The sequence below is a fragment of the Dipodomys merriami genome, unplaced genomic scaffold (genome assembly GCF_024711535.1).
Source record: "Dipodomys merriami isolate MVZ:Mamm:240054 unplaced genomic scaffold, mDipMer1.0.p SCAF_188, whole genome shotgun sequence".
Classification (NCBI taxonomy): Eukaryota; Metazoa; Chordata; class Mammalia; order Rodentia; family Heteromyidae; genus Dipodomys; species Dipodomys merriami.
In genome coordinates, this window is record NW_027203248.1 from 1,325,653 (window position 1) to 1,344,933 (window position 19,281).

Genomic DNA, 19,281 nt, shown 5'->3' on the forward strand with positions numbered 1-19,281 from the left:
CACATTTCTGTCTTTGCTCATGTCAGCTAGTCTACCATCTCCCCCGCAACCCCCATAGCTTTCTGATGGGATGTTCTCACTTGTCCACAGCATTGCCTGATTGTCCAGTTATTTTCTGTCCTCTTGCCCTCCTTTGAATTCCTATAAACCACTGCCTCTCCCCACAGTATACTCTAGTAATGTGTCAGGTGCTCTGGCAAGTAGACATACTTTAAAAACAACACCACTCCCCTTGTTAGGGTTCCATCACTCACAATCTGCAGATATTAACTATTAAAATCAGAAGGAAAAGGGTTTTTTTCTTTTAAAAAAAGGAAGCCTTGAGACTTGCTCTTGCTAAAGGTGGAGAAACTTTCAGAAACTTTCTGCTCCCTTTGTGCAGGAAAGAGGAGGCATTAACATTTGTGCAGCATTTTGCACAGCATTTGTTTCTTCAGTGCAAAATGAACCCTCACATCAGTGTGACTGAAAGAGAAGGATATTCTTGTACTGGAGAGTGGCCAATTTAAGTTCTAAAAAGTTAAGAACCCTGCATACAAGAAATCATTAGCACCCATTTATCCTAACTAACAGTTTGGGTTGTATTTTATATTTCATTACAGAAAACAGAAGTCAGGAGCTGATTTGCATGAGAGTTTATATCTTGTTGTCCTGGATTATAAAACAGTCCAAGGTTACAAAACAACTAAACCAAGTGTCTGAGAATGTCTTAAATGGAATCTAAGATTCAGAAGGGTGAATAGTGATATGGTCCATTCAGATTTTTTTCCTCTATAGTAGTTTGTTTTTTTTTTTTTTACATGGGCTCAATGCTTAGCTTTCTATTGTGTCCTCTGTTATTTTGGGGCTTCCTTCTAAATCCCACTACTTAAATAATTTTCACAAAGTTGTGTAATATTCAGAGATGTTCTTTACATAGTAACTTCAGTTCCTTTTTAGAAAATACCATTAACAAGTACTAAATACAATAGCAAAATAAACTAATGGCAATAAATCAGGAAACAATAAAGTCTAGCTTCTGCTCACTTGAACATGAAGGTTCTACTAATCTCTTAAACTATCTGGCAGTAATATTCTATAATCTTATAGCCAAATAAGGTTTTCTTCTATATGAGAGAGAGAGAGAGAGAGAGAGAGAGAGAGAGAGAGAGAGAGAGAGAGAGAGAGAGAGAGAGAGAGAGAGAGAGAGACATAAGCAGAAAAAATAAAACTGAATAGAACATAGTTTCAATTTCCACAAAAATGGGTTCCACCAACAAAAAGCACCACAAAGACATTTTAAATGCACACTTCCAAAACAACTCATAAAGCTTCCGATCAAAATAATAACCTTTACACAATAATTCTTTACACAAGAATAATAAAATCTGTATCTCTAAAAATTTCATTTTGAATTGCTGTGCTGCTATAAATGGCAAAGATATACTTTTGGGCAGTGTGGTCAGCCACTAGTTACCACCAAAGCAGCCGTAACAAATAATGTATGAAAGCGTAGAAATCAGTGTGTTTGTGAGAACAAAATACAAATTCCACATAAATGTTGGGGAAACAAAAAAATACTCTAAGAAAATACCAGCTAGACAAACTAAATTGGCAAACATAAAAGCAAAAACTATAATTCAGGTACTCTTACTAACCAAGATGTTTGGGAAAGAATGATAATGAGGATGATGATGATACTGATGATGATGGTGGTGATGCTGATATAAAGTTAAATATCACTGTATTTGAGAAGAAAGTATTTCATAGACTTGAGACTCCTAGGCCATAAAGCCATTAACAGCATAGCACACTTAGCTTTTCCCTTCCCTGCTGCCATGACCAACCGGGAACACAGGCAAGAGAATTTCTGGATGAATTGTTCAGTCCCCCTACAAACATTAGATAATCATGCTGGCATAGCAACATGGTATATTTTTGATGGCACACTGTAGCAATCTGCCAGGACTCAATTCAAATTAATTAACAAAATTCACACATATTTTAATTTTGGCAATAAAATATGGATTGTATCTCAGTATTAAATAATTCAACAAATATTAAAAAAACTAAGTCCCTCTCACAATAATGTTGTAATCAAGAGAAAAGAGAAGATATAATGTTTATAGAACTCCACTAGGCTGATACTAAGTAGATTATTTGATTTTGACAATGTACAAATGATTTGATATAAAAATAAATAGCCATGGAAATTAAGAAAAAGAAATAAGAAGCCGGGCGTCAATGGCTCTCGCCTGTAATCCTAGCTACTGAGGAGGCTGAGATCTGAGGATCACGGTTCAAAGCCAGCCCCGGCAAGGAACGTCCGTGAGACTCTTATCTCCAATAAACCACTAGAAAACCGGAAGTGGCGCTGTGGCTCAAGCGGTAGAGCACTTGCCTTGAGCTGAAGAGCTGAGGGGCAGCGCCCAAGCCCAGAGTTCAAGCCCCACGACCGAAAAAAAAAAAAAAAAAGAAAATGAAATAAGATATTTCAAGCCATGAAAACAGGAGTGTAGTTTAATTTTATTGTGTAAATCAATCAATAAATTAAGTTGGTTTATATTGCTTTTCTCTAAAAACTATTTCATCAAGGAAGATGTGTTAATATTGGTAAATGCTGAGTAAAATGTTTATACATTTAGAGAGTGGCACAATACTTTGCAAAAGAATAGGGAAGAATATTCGTTCTCTCTGTTATCATTTGGATATGAAGTATCTCATCCAGGCTTCAGTTTTGAAAGATTGGGTCCCAGTTTGTGAGCCATGGAGAAATTGGATCATGAGAGAGATAATTTCATCAATGGACTCATCTACTGATGAACGCTATAGTTGCAGGAAGGAGGTCACTGAGGGGTAGGTATATTTCTGGAGGTTTAGCTGGTCCCTGGACATTACTTCACTCTCTCTGCTTCCCTGCTGTTATGAGGTGATCTGATTTGCTCTGCTGTACCTTCTCTTATGATATTTTTGCTCCAGGCTCAAAGCAGTTTTCACTGCTAACCATGAACTGAAACACACAAAACTGGGAGCTAAAATAAATCTACCTGCTTTTAAACTCTTTTTCTTGGGTATTTGTCACAGTGACCAAAAAATGGCTAATATGAAGGAGACTTGATATTATGCAATGACCTGGCTTTGATTAAAGCTGACTGGAACAAACCAATTTTAACATTATGATAAATGAAGAAAACTGAAAATAGACAATGTTTTAGATTATATTAAAGAACTGTCGTTAATTTGTTATATATAATCATAAAAATAATTATTTTATAGACAAAAACAGGATATGGTCAAAAAGCATAATGTATAAAAAGACAACATACAAAAAGTATTGGGGAAATATATAAAGTGCTCAAATGCTCAAAAGCTGGCTGATGGGTTTAATGGGGGTAATTATACTCTACTTTTTGTAGAATATATAAAATATTTACATAAAAGAAAAAACTTAAATGTCTTTTCCTCTATATACAAAGCACAGAATATTATGTTATTCTAGTCTGTTATAATCAATCACAAAAAGTTAGCTGTTTTGATGGGCACTATTGACTTATGTTGTATTCCTAGCTACTTGGGAGAGTGACAATGAGAGGACTCTGGTTTGAGGCCAGCTCAGGCAGAAAAGCTATGTGAGAGCCTTTGATTGGGAGGATTGTGGTTGGAGGCCCAACAAGTGTGAAGCTTTGATTTCAAATTCTAGTATTGTTTTAAGATATAATTACATATTTTTAAAAAGTTAGCTGTTACATTCTTCTTGCTGTTTTTAATATTAATGTTAATACAAGTTAGTGTGGTATAGTGAGAAAAATATGAGCCTTGAAGATCTAATTCTGTAATACTAGGTACGTGATCTTAGGCAAATCTTTCTATATTTTGTGCCTGCACTGTGGCTTGAAACTTAAGGCTTGGGCACTGGTCTCTTAGCTACTTTTTGCTCAAAGCTGGTGCTCCACCACTTTTGCTACGTCTCCACTTTTGGCCTTAAGGTGTTTAATTGGACATAATTGTCTTACAGACTTCCCGCATGGGATGGCTTTGAACTGTGATCCACATATTTCAGAATCCTCAGTAGCTAGAATTACAGATGTGAGCAATTGATACCAGCAAATTTAACTTTAGTAAATTTGGCAATTTTTTTTTTTGTAAAATGTGGAAAGAAAAAAATTTTATGTTGAAAGTTTCTTGTACAATAAAATGATATAAAAGTACATTGAAAATTATAAGACATACCAGTATTAATTTAATCCTTGCTCATTAAGAAACTTATAATTCAATCATAGTCAAAATCAAATACATATCACAACTACATAAAAAACCTGAATCACGACAGTGAGAAAATAGAATGACCGGTCAGAGGATTCTGAACAGGATTTTATTTCTACTGGGGGCAACAAAGAAAGAATTCACAGAAAACAAACACTGAAGCTCTTGAGATGGCAAAGCTGTGAAGTATATACATAGAAAAACAGCAGGACAAGGAAGCTGGGACTCTATACTTTGGAAGAACTGGAATTATAAACAGAGTTTGAAGTCAGAGCAAGACTCAGTGGTTTTAGGTGTCCTTATAAAGGAGATTTTATCTGGTAGTCAAGGTGGACCCACTTTAAGCTTTTAGTAGGAAAATAAAACAGATATTTTCTAAGCTTTGTCTCACTGAGTTTATGAAGAATCAGCCACATAAACATGTAAAAGGTAGAGATGGAGAGGGCTGTTTTTTTATATGACAAGGAAGATGTAATATGTTATAATTTTGGCATAGGCCACAAATAAATAATTGAGAATACAGGTCAATTAAAGCCCCTCAGTGGATGAATGGATCAATAAAATGGTAATCTATGCTTCATCAGAAAGAATGACATGCCCCATTCATCAGGAAATGAAAAGACTTGAAAAAAATGTATTAAGTGAAGTAAGCCAAACCCAGAGAAACAAAGATTGCATGGTTTCCCTCATTTGTACTTATTAGAATGTACCTATAAATCTATAAATAAACCCAATGGATAATAAAAGACAAAAATTATGCTTGGATATAATAAATCAAACAGGATTCTAGACATTCACACTGTGAGACCAAAGGAGGATATTCTTAGGAAAAGATCACAAGAGCTCAATAGCTATGTATATATGATCATATAAAATGGTACTTATTGAAATCAACTCCAAGAAGTGAAGTTCTATTTTACTTTTTGCAGTTCTTTTTTTGCTTATTTGTTTTCTTCCCTTTTGTTGCTGTTTTTGATTTCTGTACCTTTTGTCTTGTAGGTAAGTTTATCTGATTTGGGGAGTGGAAGGGAAAGCACAGAAATGATGTAACAAAGGGTGAATTAATTCAGCAGTGATATTAGACACTACCTTGGAAATGAACTATACAACTTGGGGGAGAAGGGGAGAGAGGGTAAAACCTGAGAGAAAATAAGGGAAGAGTGACACTGTTCAAAAAGAAATGTGCACAGGGCTGGGAAGGTGGCTCAGTGGTAGAGCACTTGCCTTGCATGCATGTGGCCCTGGGTTCGATTCCTCAGCACCACATAAGAAAAAAGAAAAAAGCCGGAAGTGGCGTTGTGGCTCAAGTGGTAGAGTGCTAGCCTTGAGCTGAAGAGCTGAGGGACAGCGTCCAGGCCCAGAGTTCAGGCCCCATGACCAGACCCAAAAAAAAAAAAAAAAAAAGAAATGTGCACAATACCTGACTTATGTAAGTGTAACCCCTCTGTACATCATTTTATAATAAAAAACTAAATTTAAAAATTTATCAGTCAGATATTATTTAGAAAATGATTTTAAAAGTCTGTCTTAGATGAAAAATAATGTTGACAAACTCTAGAAAGAGATTTTGCTGGATAATATTTATATAGTAGTGGTTGTAAATAATTAATTGTGCCTCATTAAGTATAAATTAAATTTTCATGACTTGCTTTGAAATTCTAATACTAGAAATTGGGTGGCATTGTGTGTTATTGATTAAATTTTCATTTTCTAAAAATAAGCACATGATATTTTTTATGGTAGGTCCTATGTAACGGCACTTGAGCATTTTAAAACATCATATTGCAAATATTTTTTCTTCTAAAATCCAATAAAATTCAATTCTTCCTCAAAACTCAAGCATTCTTACCCTCACAGAGAAGTTTTTCTTAGGGAGTTTTTAATCAAAAAGAAATGATGTAACTGGTTTTATGACTCCAAATTTTTACCATAAATATTTAGTGTATCAAACAGAATATAGTTCTACAAACCCAAATATTTCACCATAAATATTTTGTGTGTCAAATAGAATACAACTCTACAAAGCAAAACGCTGGTATAGAAAGATGAGGAAAGCAGGAAATTTATTCTCAAGCTAGAACTGGGGGAAAAAAAGCTCATTGGTTAGAAAATAAATAGCTATCTCTCTTTTTGTTAAAGAGAAGGTCATGTTATAATAATAAACAAATAAAACTCCTAATTGTATGAAAAAACATGTAATGATACAATTACAGTGGGTAGAAAACAGTGTGTGTGACAGTATACTATGGTGGTTCTATGATACTCAGCATTCTGCCCTAAGTGATCATTTAATGTGTAATTTTAGGGCACCCTATCCCATTTGGTTGAAAGGCAGCAATTCTGATTCACTTCCTGGAAAGACTATGTGCCACAAAATCCCACACAGAAAATAAAGAATTTTAAAAACTGTATCTTATTTATTTCACCAAAGTAAGAGGCAAGAGGCAAGCAACTTTATCCTTCTATGGCAATTGTTGCTTATGGGATTGTTTTTACCTACAAGGAAAAGGCAGGCTTAAATTCAATAAAGGCAATAAACTTTGAGATAAACTTAAATTAACACACAGTTCCTTTAATTTCTCTATCTGTAAACCCTGCCACTGGTTAACAGAGCAATTTTCTGGAACACCTCTAGTTAAAAATCCAACTGTTCAAAAGTTCTTTCATGGACTTCATCCAGTTTCTAGTTTGCAAACTGAAGGATATTTAGATGACATTCTCTGCAAGCAGCTTTATTAAGAGCATCCATTATATTTTATTGTATAATTATGACAACTCCCTGTTGACTTCTTTGTCGATTCTTAATCCCTAAAGCTTCACTTCAAATTCACTTTCTTTTCTGAATAATCATCATTTAATGTTTTAACAATCGAAAGGAAGGAAATTGATCAAATGCTACAAACTGGTTTCAAAACAAATCATGTGATTAAAAGCAAGCATTTTCCTAAGATAGCTGTCATACATTTGAGTGACAACACCAGTGATAACACCCATAAGAGCTGTCAGTCAACAGTCCTCAATCCACATCTAGACATTCAAGTCAGAGATGAACAGAGAGAAACATGTCCCCTTCCTGGGGAACACAAAGATAAGGTATCATACTACCATAAGGTATCATATGGCCAGTGTAATAGAAGGGACAGAATGAAGAGAAGTAGAATTTAACTCAGGGAAAGGACTTCCTCACAGAAGTCAGGAGAGGGTGTGGGAGGAGAGGAAAGGGAATGTTTTATGTAGAAAGAAAAACATGACTGAGACCTAGAGCAGAGACAAGAAACTACAGGAAGATCAAATCTAACAGAGAGAGAAAGAAGGGGCACATGCCTGGGATGGGGGAGATGGGCAGAGTCCCAATCCTGCAGTACTGTTCATCATCCTGAAGACTTAAATCATCTTTAAAAATTATGGGAAGCCCTTTTAAGCAAAATAGAGACTGAATCACATTTTTGTTGTTAATATCTATCTGGCTGCTGGTGGAAAGAAGTTTCTAGTGGGCATAAGCAGGGTGCATCTATCAAATGATAGATGATGGTGAACAAAACTAGGGTGACAGATGTGGGCAAGACGTATAAGTACTCATAAAGGAAGTAGACAGGATGATGGAGGTCAAGTAGAGGTTTGACTTAAGCCTTGAGGTAACTAAGATTTAGAAGGTAGCAGACTCTCCATTCTTACATCAATCTATCATTTTATCACTTTATTGTATTGTGGGGGGGGGATCATTTTCAGAAACTTATTCTAATACTAAGACACCTGAAGCCATTACCATCATCTATTCATTAGTGCTTGGGTTCCAGCCAAAACTCACCTGGTTTCCAACTAATAACAGGTGCTCTCCAAGGAGAAAGTCTTTGAGCATATCTTCCATCACTATCATGTGCTAGACAAAAAGAAGACCAGAAGTCAACTGTACTGTGCAAATCAAGGTGAATATCAGATTAACTATATAGGTACCTATTATGATAAAAAGACTGATTTTATTTTCTATAAAACAGAGTTAATGTTATGGGTATAAATAAGTTATACAATCAATTTGTTATGTGACAGTTTGGTTAATGATACTGAAAATTTGAATCCATCTGAGCAAGACCAAGCCACAGACCAATTATTTCAGAGTTTTTCTAATTCATCTATTTTATTAAAATTCTGTTGTACTGGCTTATAATTTAACATTTAAATTGATACTTCCTCATGTAACTATATGGAGGCTTTCTAAACAGTGACTTTTATTTTAGACTAACTTGTTTCCAAAGTTATGTATAACTTTACAATATATAATCTTTACCTTTCCTAGTTTATTTAAATTTTGACAAGATAGATTAAAAGAACAAGACTAAATTTGTTCACAATAGCTACAGAGGCAAACTACATTGCTCTTTTGTGTCTTGAAAAAATAGGACACCCATAAGTAGGTTACAAAGGGTCACTGGAGGCAAGGGAAAGAACTACCTCCCAGCACAATTAATATCCTTACTTACTTTCTCTTGGTTTGCACCAAACTAATAACCATCTCCTAAGAACTGAAGATATTAAAGTTCCTATGTCTAAGAAAGACAAATTAATCTTCTGTTATTTCCTATACAATATAGAGATTTTTTCTAGTGTGTCATTTACTTTTCTTTTTTAACTTGGCTTTTGACAGCAGAAAATTTTCCTTCTACTTGTCAAAATTTAGCAGTATTTTTTTCAGTTTCTTTCTTATAAGAAAAATAAGATTTGTCTCCCTCCTTTAAGAACAGATGAGTATTTCTCTGATGTTTATCTTGGTAGTTGTTTGCTTTTTAAAATTAGATACATTAGGAACTTAAAGAGTTTTAAGAAGGTTTAAAGTGAAGTGAGCATATCCGCTCATTGTCATTCTGGAACATACTTAAAAATAAAAAGACAGTACTAATAATTATTCTGGGTCAACAAGTGTAAACAGGAACTACCTTAAAAGCAGCAAACTGAGATGTGTGGTTGCCCTCTGAAAGGGAGTCCTAGAAAATCCTCTAAAACTGCGTTCTTCAGCAGACCTTCCTTTTAACTAAGTTAAAAAGTCAATTTCAACACAACACTAAATTCTTCCTAAAACAAATGGGCTAATCTACATCACATATGCTTGGAATAAACAGTTGTATAGGCATTTCTATTCTTTTCTTCTTTACTACTCATCTACCTTCCTACTTTAAACCCCATTACATCTAACCAGATAAATCAATAAACATTTACTAAAGTCACTGCCAGTATAATTCTTGTCTTAACCTCTTGGTATTTCAGCATGATGATTTCTTCCCCTTCCTTCCCTTTCTTCACTGCTTCCCTCTTGTTCCTCTCTCCTTCCCTCCCTTTCTCCCCTTCTCTTCTCTTCCTTTTGTCTCTTTTCTTTTTGCCTTTTGGTTTTGCTTCATTTTGGTTTTTGAGACAGGGTCTCATTATGTAGCCTAGACTGTTGTATAAATCACCATGTAGCCCAGGCTGGTCTTGAACTCTAAATCCTCTTGCCTCAGCCTTCCAAGCCCTGGACTTACAGGCATAAACCACCATGTCTCACAAAGTTCTTAATGATTCTCTGTATTGTCTGTCTTTCCTGTTCCTTCTTACCTCTCTAACTATTTTTCTCCATAATCTCTGGATAGATCATCTTGTTGTAGCAACCCCTTCTGGTGTTGATTTTCATTTGTTCTACATTACCTTTTTACCTGGCTTTAATATCACAAGATAGGACAAAGCATGTTGTGCCTACTAGCATACAGGCACATGCCTGGGGGTAGGGTTAGAGCTATGTGTGAAGTTGGGTACCAGCACATCTGCACACAAAGAGCTGTATGTACTCCCCGAATCCTCTCATCTATCTCATGGTCTCATCTACTAACTCTACGCTGACCATCAATTTCTCAGAGACTACTCAATTGCTTAGTTCTTTCCTAGTCTCCTAAGTTCACAACATTCAAACTTGGCTCATTAGATTCTATTTACCTTTCTTCATCATTCTGTATCTTTTCCCAAAATTAATAGAATCATTTTCTGCCTCCAAACCAAACCCCTGGAATCAGCTATATCTCTATCTACTTTGTTCTTCTCTTATCAAGATTCAGTTAAACACCAACTCTTCACTATTAAGCCACCTGCCCACCCATCAAAAAACTCAACTATATCTATTCTTTCTCTTCTCTCACCACAGCTTGGATTCAAAGTTTTATCATCTGTGGCCTAGATTTTTACGAGACAACTTCGTGACTATAAATTCAGTCTCTCTCTTAGCCAATGAGTTCTCATTATTGACCCAGGTATTTTGTTCAAATCTTGTCACTTCATTTTTCAAAACTCCCAAAATAACTCATAATACTTTAGGAAAAAAGGTTACTCCTTACATTCTTGACCTACATTCTGCAGCCTCATCTCCTACTACTTTTCTTCTCCTACACTAGATTCCAGTCAAGGGCATAGCTTAGAATAATTTTCACTTCTCTTTAGTTCACTTTCCCAACAGACTGTCCCGAGAGTCTTTGTCTTTCATCTAACATAGAATTCCACACACTCTACCTCCTAAACAACCCTATGATGTGACCTACAGCTCTTTGGCCTTATTAAGAGACTACTAATTCCCCTTTGCTCAAATGTCTCCCACTCACTGCTCCAAGTGCAATATTACTTAACAAAATGAAATAATACTCCTCGCCGTGAACATTCAAAATCTTATTCATTTTTTTATTAATGCCCTCAGCATTTATTCAGTAGTGCCAGGATATTTGCTGGACATTCACAATAAACAGAGCTGTTCCCAAGTGATAAGGAAGAAGACATTTTGAATATCAGTTTCAATATGATGTGTTACAAGGGCAACAGCACATAGAACAAGATGAGATGCACCAAATCTGTAAAAGAAACTGAAGATTATTGCTCCAAAGATAAAGTGTGACATTAGAAAACAGTAACATGCCACAAATGGAAATTTAATCCAGCCACTGTCACACAAATTAATACAGCTAGAATTTTTTTCATTAGTGGCTAAGTCATAATGCTTTAAGAGGAGAAGGTGCATTTGGAGACAGGTTACAGAAAGTCCCTTAGGCCCTCTGCATAAAGTTCCCAGTCCTCAGTGTCTATGTCATAAACACCATCACAACAGACACTGTGTTCAGAGGCACAAAAGTCCTCCTTCTTATGAATTTCCTACATATCTATATGCTGTGAAGTCTTTTCAACCTTCATAACTGTGGGGTTTGCCAACTGTCACCAGTAATGGTTTTCTGATTCTTTTTTTTTCTTTGTTCCTTTCCACTATGTGGACATAGTATGATTTCTTCAATACTTGGAAATAGTATATTTTCCTTCTAATCATGACTTTTGTTTATCTGATAGCACATTTGTCCTATGATTCATATATAACTTTACTGGATTATTCAAAAACACTCATGTTCCTAAAGACAAGTAAAACTCATATTAACTAGGCATAGAAGGAATAAAAACAAGTTAGGGTTATGTCTTTTGCTATGCCATAAATAGTATAGATTATTTTTAACCAAGATTTTTGAGACAGAAGAATTTGCTTAGAAACCTTCCATACATACATTTAGTATCTTTAAACATATAAATTAGGATACTCCTTGAATAACAAACAGAAATGGAGAAGGTCATACATGAAAAGAAATTCTACTTTTGTTTTGCTAACGCCTTAATATAGTGAAAACAGTAACCATAATTTGTAAAGAAGATGTGATTGTTTATATACAAATTAATAAATATTAGAGAAATGTATTCTTAATTATAAAAGAAATAATATAATCAATAGAAAATCTGAAAAAACATAGTATAAGTAATTTTCACTGAAAAGTATCTTGTTAAAGTGAACATCTATAATAAACTTTCTAGGCATTACTGTGTGTTGGTGGGAAGGCTATAACTGTTTATAAATAAGAAAGTCTCTACCATAGTCCCTTGAAACAAAAGACAAGGAAAAGAAAAACTGTAGTAATTTGCAGGAAAAGAAAAGAGGTATGTGGAAAAGGGGTTATAAAATGAATTCTTCTTGAACTACTAAATAATTTAACTAAAGAGCAAGCAAAAGGAGAGTAGTTACATTTTAAATTTACTAGTGTATACATTTTATTAATCTGAAGTCTAGTCTTATACAGTTTGTGTATGTATGTGAATAAAATCTACAAGCCTAATCATAGTAGCAACTTTGTCAATTTTTAAGTAACTCTGGAAAGAATTTTAAGTTTTATAATGCTTTAATAAAAGATATTTGATATTTCATTTTTAATCCTCTGGTCTGAAATTAGGGTATGATAAATATAATGAAGCATCAGAATCACTGGGCTCAGAATGAAGTATGATAATGAATGTGGTTGTTTCTCCAAGAACACAGAGCAATGCCTTTACCTGAACATTGTTGTAGAAGAGAACATCCGGCACTTTCATTTTCTCATGGGCATTGAATATTGGTGCACGCACAGTGCCAATCTGCAGAGATCCAGATTCTACCTCACCTGAACATTCCACAAGAACAAGGAATTAACCATGGTAAGTCCTACAAATAATATCCACAGAAGCCAAATCTACCTAACATAGAATGCAGAATAGCTTCTGTAACATATACAAACTCTAGGGATTTTAATTTAGCATCTCAAAAAATAAGCTTGGGGCTGGGAATGTGGCTTAGTGGTAGAGTGCTTGCCTACCATGCATGAAGCCCTGGGTTCGATTCCTCAGTGCCACATAAACAGAAAAAGCCAGAAGTGACATTGTGGCTCAAGTGGTAGAGTGCTAGCCTTGAGCAAAAGCATCTCAGGGACAGTGCCCAGGCCTTGAGTTCAAGCCCCAGGACTGGCAAAAAGAAAGAGAAAAAAAGAAAAAAGCTTGAAGAGGATAATAAAATATCATAGCTCTATACACAGCCTAAAACATTCCCAAATGCAATAAACTTCATTTAAAACAATGTATCTGTCACACATATAGATAGAACTGATAATTTTTTTAAAAACCTAGAATTCAGTCAAGTCCCATACAGAAACTTCTTCAGTTTTGTAATTTTACATAAAACAGTTATTTTCTATTTTTACTCAGATAATAATATTTGTGCATAAAATGTAAAAATAGTAAATGAGAAAAATAAAACTATTATACAATAAAAAAGAAACTTCTTCAGAGTCTAAATTATATACATAAGCCAAATACATATTCAAATGCTCTGAAGTACCCTGAATATCATCCTTTTGGTCATACTCAAATCTCCACAAGAGAATTCCCTAGAGCTCTAATAAAAAGTGCAGGTGGGCTAGGCATTGGTGGCTCATGTCTATAATCCTAGCTACTCAGGAGACTGAGCTCTGAGGATGATGGTTCAAAGCCATCCTAGTCAGGAAAGTCCATGAGACCCTTATCTCCAATTAACCAGTAAAAAACAGGAAGTAGCTCAAAGTGGTAGAATGCTCCATGTACCTCCCCACCCTCCAAAAAAGAAGTACAGATGAACAAACCCCTCATTTTCAGCAGTGGTCCAGAAAAGATCTCTATTTTCAAATAAATACCCAGGTTATTATGACACCCAGCTAATTGGGAACTTCTGCTAAATAATTACAAAATTATTCTGTAGTAATTGTTATTGTGTTGTTCCCTATTTGTTTTAGAAGTTGGACTAGAATAGATTATAAGATCATTGGAACAGAAAATTATTAACAAATTTCAGAAGTCAGAATATGCTTCATTTGTACTTTTTTTTTTTTTTTTTTTTTTTGGTCGGTCATGGGAGCTTGAACTCTGGGCCTAGGCGCTTTCCCTGAGCTCTTCAGGTCAAAGCTAGCACTCTATCACTTGAGCCACAGTGCCACTTCCGGTTTTCTGGTGGTTAATTGGAGATAAGAGTCTCATGTACTTTTCTGCCCCGGCTAGCTTTGAACCTTGATCCTCAGATCTCAGCTCCTGAGTAGCTAGGATTATAGGTGTGAGCCACCAATGCCCAGCTTCATCTGTATTCCTATAAGTAACCGAATATCCATGTTGATTGACATTTTCCAAAAATAATATAAGATAAATAGTAGTACATATAATAATATAAGTAAAATTAGTAATATAGTAATATTACAATAGCACTGTAATATTAGTAACCAAAAAGGATTTTAATGTACAAGAACCCAAAGTACATTTATGCTCTTTTATTCTCTTATTATTTCCAGTAACTTAAAATTATGAAGAAACTGAAAACATAAATTAAGCAGTTTTCTTAAAATCACCCAACTAGTATGAGTAGAGCTTAAAATAGAATTTAGTGTACTGGACATTCTATTAAGTACAGTGTGTTCAGTCCTCTGACTCCAAATAAAATTCCATCCTGTGGAAATACCCTAGCAAGCAGATACATAATTACAATCCCTTCAACAATTCACCCATCTTTATTTACCTCTAGTTCAAATACGAAATTCAATTTGTTTCTTTTCTAGCTATTTTTGTGCTAAGCCATTTGGAAAAACTAGAAGAGAAAGCAACATTTGCTTCTGTGGAGAATCACGAACTAAAATTTTGAACTAAAAATAATTATACTGTCTCCTTGTTTAATCACTACTGCCTTCTACAAGCCAGAGCAAAGCAGATCTCAAAAGTAATTCCTCCTTTCAATAGATCCCTGCCATTTCCACGTTATTCACAAATTCTATAAGCCATGTGTTGTCAAGCTGAGAATCTACTATTTATTTACTACCATTAAGCCTCCAAAGGAGACCAAATCTAAATATATTAAAGGTAAAGAATGGAATGTGGCAGTAAAACAACTAAAATACCTGTATGTCCAGAATACATATAATTTCAGATTCAAACTCTGCTTGTTTATGAAAGACATACATTCAGTAGACTTGTAAGTCTTTATGACAATATAAGTCACTTAACCAATGTTTATTGATAAAATTCCAAGCTAAAAGGGATGTCACTGGCATGTATCTGTAATCTTACCTATTCAAGTGGTTGAGATCAGAGGTTAGCCTGCATAGGAAAGACTGTGAAACACTTACCTTCAACTACCAAACTACCAAAAAGCTGAAAGTGGAGCTGTGGCTCAAGAGGTAGAGCATGATCCTTGAGCAAAAAAGCTAAGGGACAGTGTCCAGGCCCTGAGTTCATGCCCAGGACCACACCACACACATACTCTGCTTCCTGTGAAATTATATTCTCTCTCTCTCTCTCTCTCTCTCTCTCTCTCTCTCACACACACACACACACACACACACACACACACACACACACAGGGAAATACACTAATAAATGCTTATGCTAATACTTAGAGAAAGTAGCTAGGTGTCTTGTAAGAAATCTTATGGCATGGCTGGGAAGGTAGCTAAGTGGTAGAGTGCTTGCCTTGCATGCATGAGGCCCTGGGTGCGATTCCTCACCGCCACATAAGCAGAAACAATCAGAAGTGGCACAATGGCTCCAGTGGCAGAGTGCTAGCCTTGAGCTGAAGAGCTGAGGGACAGCGCTCAGGCCCAGAGTTCTGGCCCCATGAACAACAACAACAACAAAAAAATCTTATGGCATGACATTATTTGGGTAATTTTCTCAAGGTCTTCAGCATTGAGGCTCAAAACCTGATTTTTATCATCACAACACAGGGAAATCCAGCTTTTAAACATGTATTTTGATTTAAAAAGCCAGAATTGCAAAGTACGACATCACAATGGAAACCATGACTTTCATGTTACAATATACTAATTCCATAATCATTGTACTATTTGGAAGGGGATCAGAATGAAGAGTCAAGTACTATGAGAAGGCTGTTTGGTGGGCAAGCCTCTTAATAAAAAGAATGAATAAAATGAATTTTTTGCCACACAGATAGCTTCAAAGGTCAAGGGGAAAGGTCAAGTGAAAAATCTAATCACTTAGACCCCGACATCACACCTAATGGGCACTGTTGACTGTGTGACCTGTCACGGGAAAAGTAAAGTGCAATCTAAATGACAATCTTTCTTTGGATGTTAATAGCTTCAATCAACTAGCACTATGAAGCTACAAGTCCCATGTTGTTCTGTTTCTTTGAGTTGCTGCTGAATGTATATTTAGATCCAACCATGTATCAGATTTATAATTTTTTTTTTGTCAGTTGTGGGGCCTCAACTCTGGGCCTGGGTATTGTCCCTCAGCTCTTCAGCTCAAGGCTAGTGCCCTACTACACAGCCACAGCAACACTTCTGGCTTTTTCTGCTGAGGAATCGAACCCAGGGCCTCACGCATGCAAGGCAAGCACTCTACCATGGAGCCACCTTCCCAGCCCCCAGATTTATAATTTTACTGTAAAAAAGTCATGCAATTTCCTTAATATCAAATTGTTTTAGTGCAGCACTAATCATCAAAAAACATCTACTACATTTTGCAGCTACAATATTCCTTTTAGAAAGTTGGTCAGACAACTGGTGTTTTGATAAACCAGGTAATTACTATTAAAAATGGAAAAGCTGGCATTGTATTATAATTGAAGAATAGGTAAGTAGCCCAAAGGAAATTAGGTAGAAATGGAGTAAGAAGGCATGCCATATCCAAGAGGTCTACAGGACACTGGTGGTCCTCAAGATAGAGATGTTGTATGAACAGCACATGAACTAGATTCTATATTAGATTCTAGATTCTATAGTAAAATAGATACGGAAAAAAATTTATACAAGTTGATCTACAAAAGGAATTTTTAAAGCCTTTAATATATTACTATCAATTGTGACTCTTGTGAGTGGGCAGAACTGTTCTAGGATATACAGAAATAAATACTTAAAAAAAATATTTCTTCAACTCAACAAATAAAACAAAATGGACAGAAAATAAAAACATTTCTATTAAAATTAAAGTAAAAAATACTATCAAATGTTTTAATAATTGCCAGAAGTACTTACATTTGAAATTTACGGGATCTGGCTCCAGATTATCATCAGTATTTATTTCTATTGCAGCGTCTGCCAGATTTTTCTCCAATGCTGACCTAGCAAGGCTGGGTAAAAACCTGGTGAAAGGAGAGAAAAAGGAAAGATGATAACATTGAATTCGTCTGTTTCTTATGTATCTTTTAATACATATACAGAATATATATTTGCATATATATATATATATATATATATATACACACACACAGAATGTCTTTTAATACTCACACTGAATTTTAGTACAATTGAGAATTTCAGCCTAGATCTATGAAATCCAAAGCATATAAACTTTTAGTATAAATATAAACTTACAGAATGTGTGAATTTTATTTGTGGAATCTCCTTTAATAACTAAGTAAAGCTCATCTATAATTAGTATTATTCATTTATGTACAACATTTTGCAGAATAAGACTAAAAACAATTTGCTTCCACAGTGACTTTAATATAGCTGATAAATCTTGTTTATTGTGTAACTGGCTTGTTAAATTTTCTTTTTTTATTGTAAAAATACTGTACAGAGGGGTTACAATTACATGGGCAAGATAATGAGTACATTTCTAAGTAGATAAAACAGCAACATTGAAGTCTGTTTTAAACTGGCAATCACAAATTTAAATCAGTGGTAATAGATGTGACATTTTTCTTTACTTCTAATAGAAATTATTTAATGAAGGATTATCCAACTTGAGTTTTTCCTTCCATTAAAAAAATACTTCTTTATATATTCTATACATATATTGTTAAAACAACAATTTGGGAAGTGACAGAAGGATTCTGCAACTGCAAACAGACTACGAGCACCTTGAGCTTAGAACAGGAAATGCTTTCCCACCCCCACAAAGAAAGTAGTGCCTATAATTTATGATTCTTTCTACGTGAGTATACTCAAATTATCTTTAATCCGTGATTACCTGTGCTACACTACTATAAACTAACCACAATATGTGCAGCATTCCAAATAAACATACTAAGAACATCTCACTTCTAATTTCAATCTACACAGCTATGAATCTTTAGTGATAATTCTCAGAGGCTTAAATATAAACTCTAATAGTGGAGAAGCTGATGTGAGCCAGAAGGCAAATAGTTGACAGTGTAAAGAACTGTGGGGTCATATTTCCTGTCCCTGTAATATTCAAAGCGGCAGCACCTCTTATCTAATACCTCATCCTGGTCCTATAATTCTAGGTATGTAGCTCATCATCTCCGTATCAAGTCAGATTTAATCTGTGTTCACAGTTACTTTTCTTCACAGTTCTTTTGTCTTATTTTGCATTTTCTGAAGCAGAGTTTACTATGTAGCCCAGGCAGGCCTTGAACTCACAAACCTGCCTCATCTTCCTAAGTTCTGGCATATAGGCGTGTACTACCACACACAATTCTTATATTATTGCCTTATTCAAGCCCATGTCCTCAACAATCTTACATACCCAGTCACTGGGATTCTGTCCTCTCTTGAGCCCTTGTCCTGGCACTAAGCCTAACCTTCCTCTCAGTACTCTCCCACAGGCCCTGCAGCTACATCTCCACTTCCTGTCAAAGTACCTGGATGGGCTTAGACTTAGTCGACATTGTCACGCGTCCTTGAAATCTACGCTGCCTGTTCATGTATCTTCACACTAACCTTTATTCAAATCCTTCTACACTGCCCTCCAAAGTATGTAGCAAACATAGAGGGAGGAGTATTAATAGTAAGACTGAGATGGCTTATATCTGCAAAGCCAAAATCAGGAGTCTGAGGTAAGGGGATTTTGAGTTTGAGCCAACTTGGGCTACAAAGCAAGACCTTGTTTAAAAAATGGAACTATACAAAAGTACTACAGAGAAAAAGAAAGAATGGCATTGTGCATCTCAGGCAGTCTTAAATTGTGGAATGTATTAATTTACATTTGTTGCTTTAATTTTTAAATTTACAAACATTATTGGGATATTTACTATAACTTACAGTCTATGCTATTTATAAACATAATTTGCTAAATTTGTGAGAGAAATAAGTAACACAAGGAATCAAATTTAGCTATAAGAAATATTGCCTACTATACCCCTAGTCTTAAAATTCTTTATGCCTAAATAATATACTGCCTGAAGTAAGTCCTGATAACTGAGGGCCAAGTTGAAGTAGCTTTCTGTTCAGACCAATGCTTTTTGCAGAC

The 19,281-nt window shown here is 35.2% G+C and overlaps 1 protein-coding gene across 2 annotated transcripts in view; it reads right to left on the minus strand.

Moving 5' to 3' along the window:
* Vwa8 (von Willebrand factor A domain containing 8) overlaps positions 1 to 19,281 on the minus strand; it is a 281,922-nt gene that overhangs the window by 165,169 nt on the left and 97,472 nt on the right. For both annotated transcript variants that reach the window (XM_070026692.1, XM_070026693.1), the window contains exons 18-20: positions 17,100 to 17,206; positions 12,610 to 12,716; positions 8,051 to 8,122 (exon numbers count right to left, since the gene is read on the minus strand). In XM_070026692.1, coding sequence (XP_069882793.1) covers positions 8,051 to 8,122; positions 12,610 to 12,716; positions 17,100 to 17,206 — 286 coding nt within the window. The remainder of the gene's footprint in view (positions 1 to 8,050; positions 8,123 to 12,609; positions 12,717 to 17,099; positions 17,207 to 19,281) is intronic.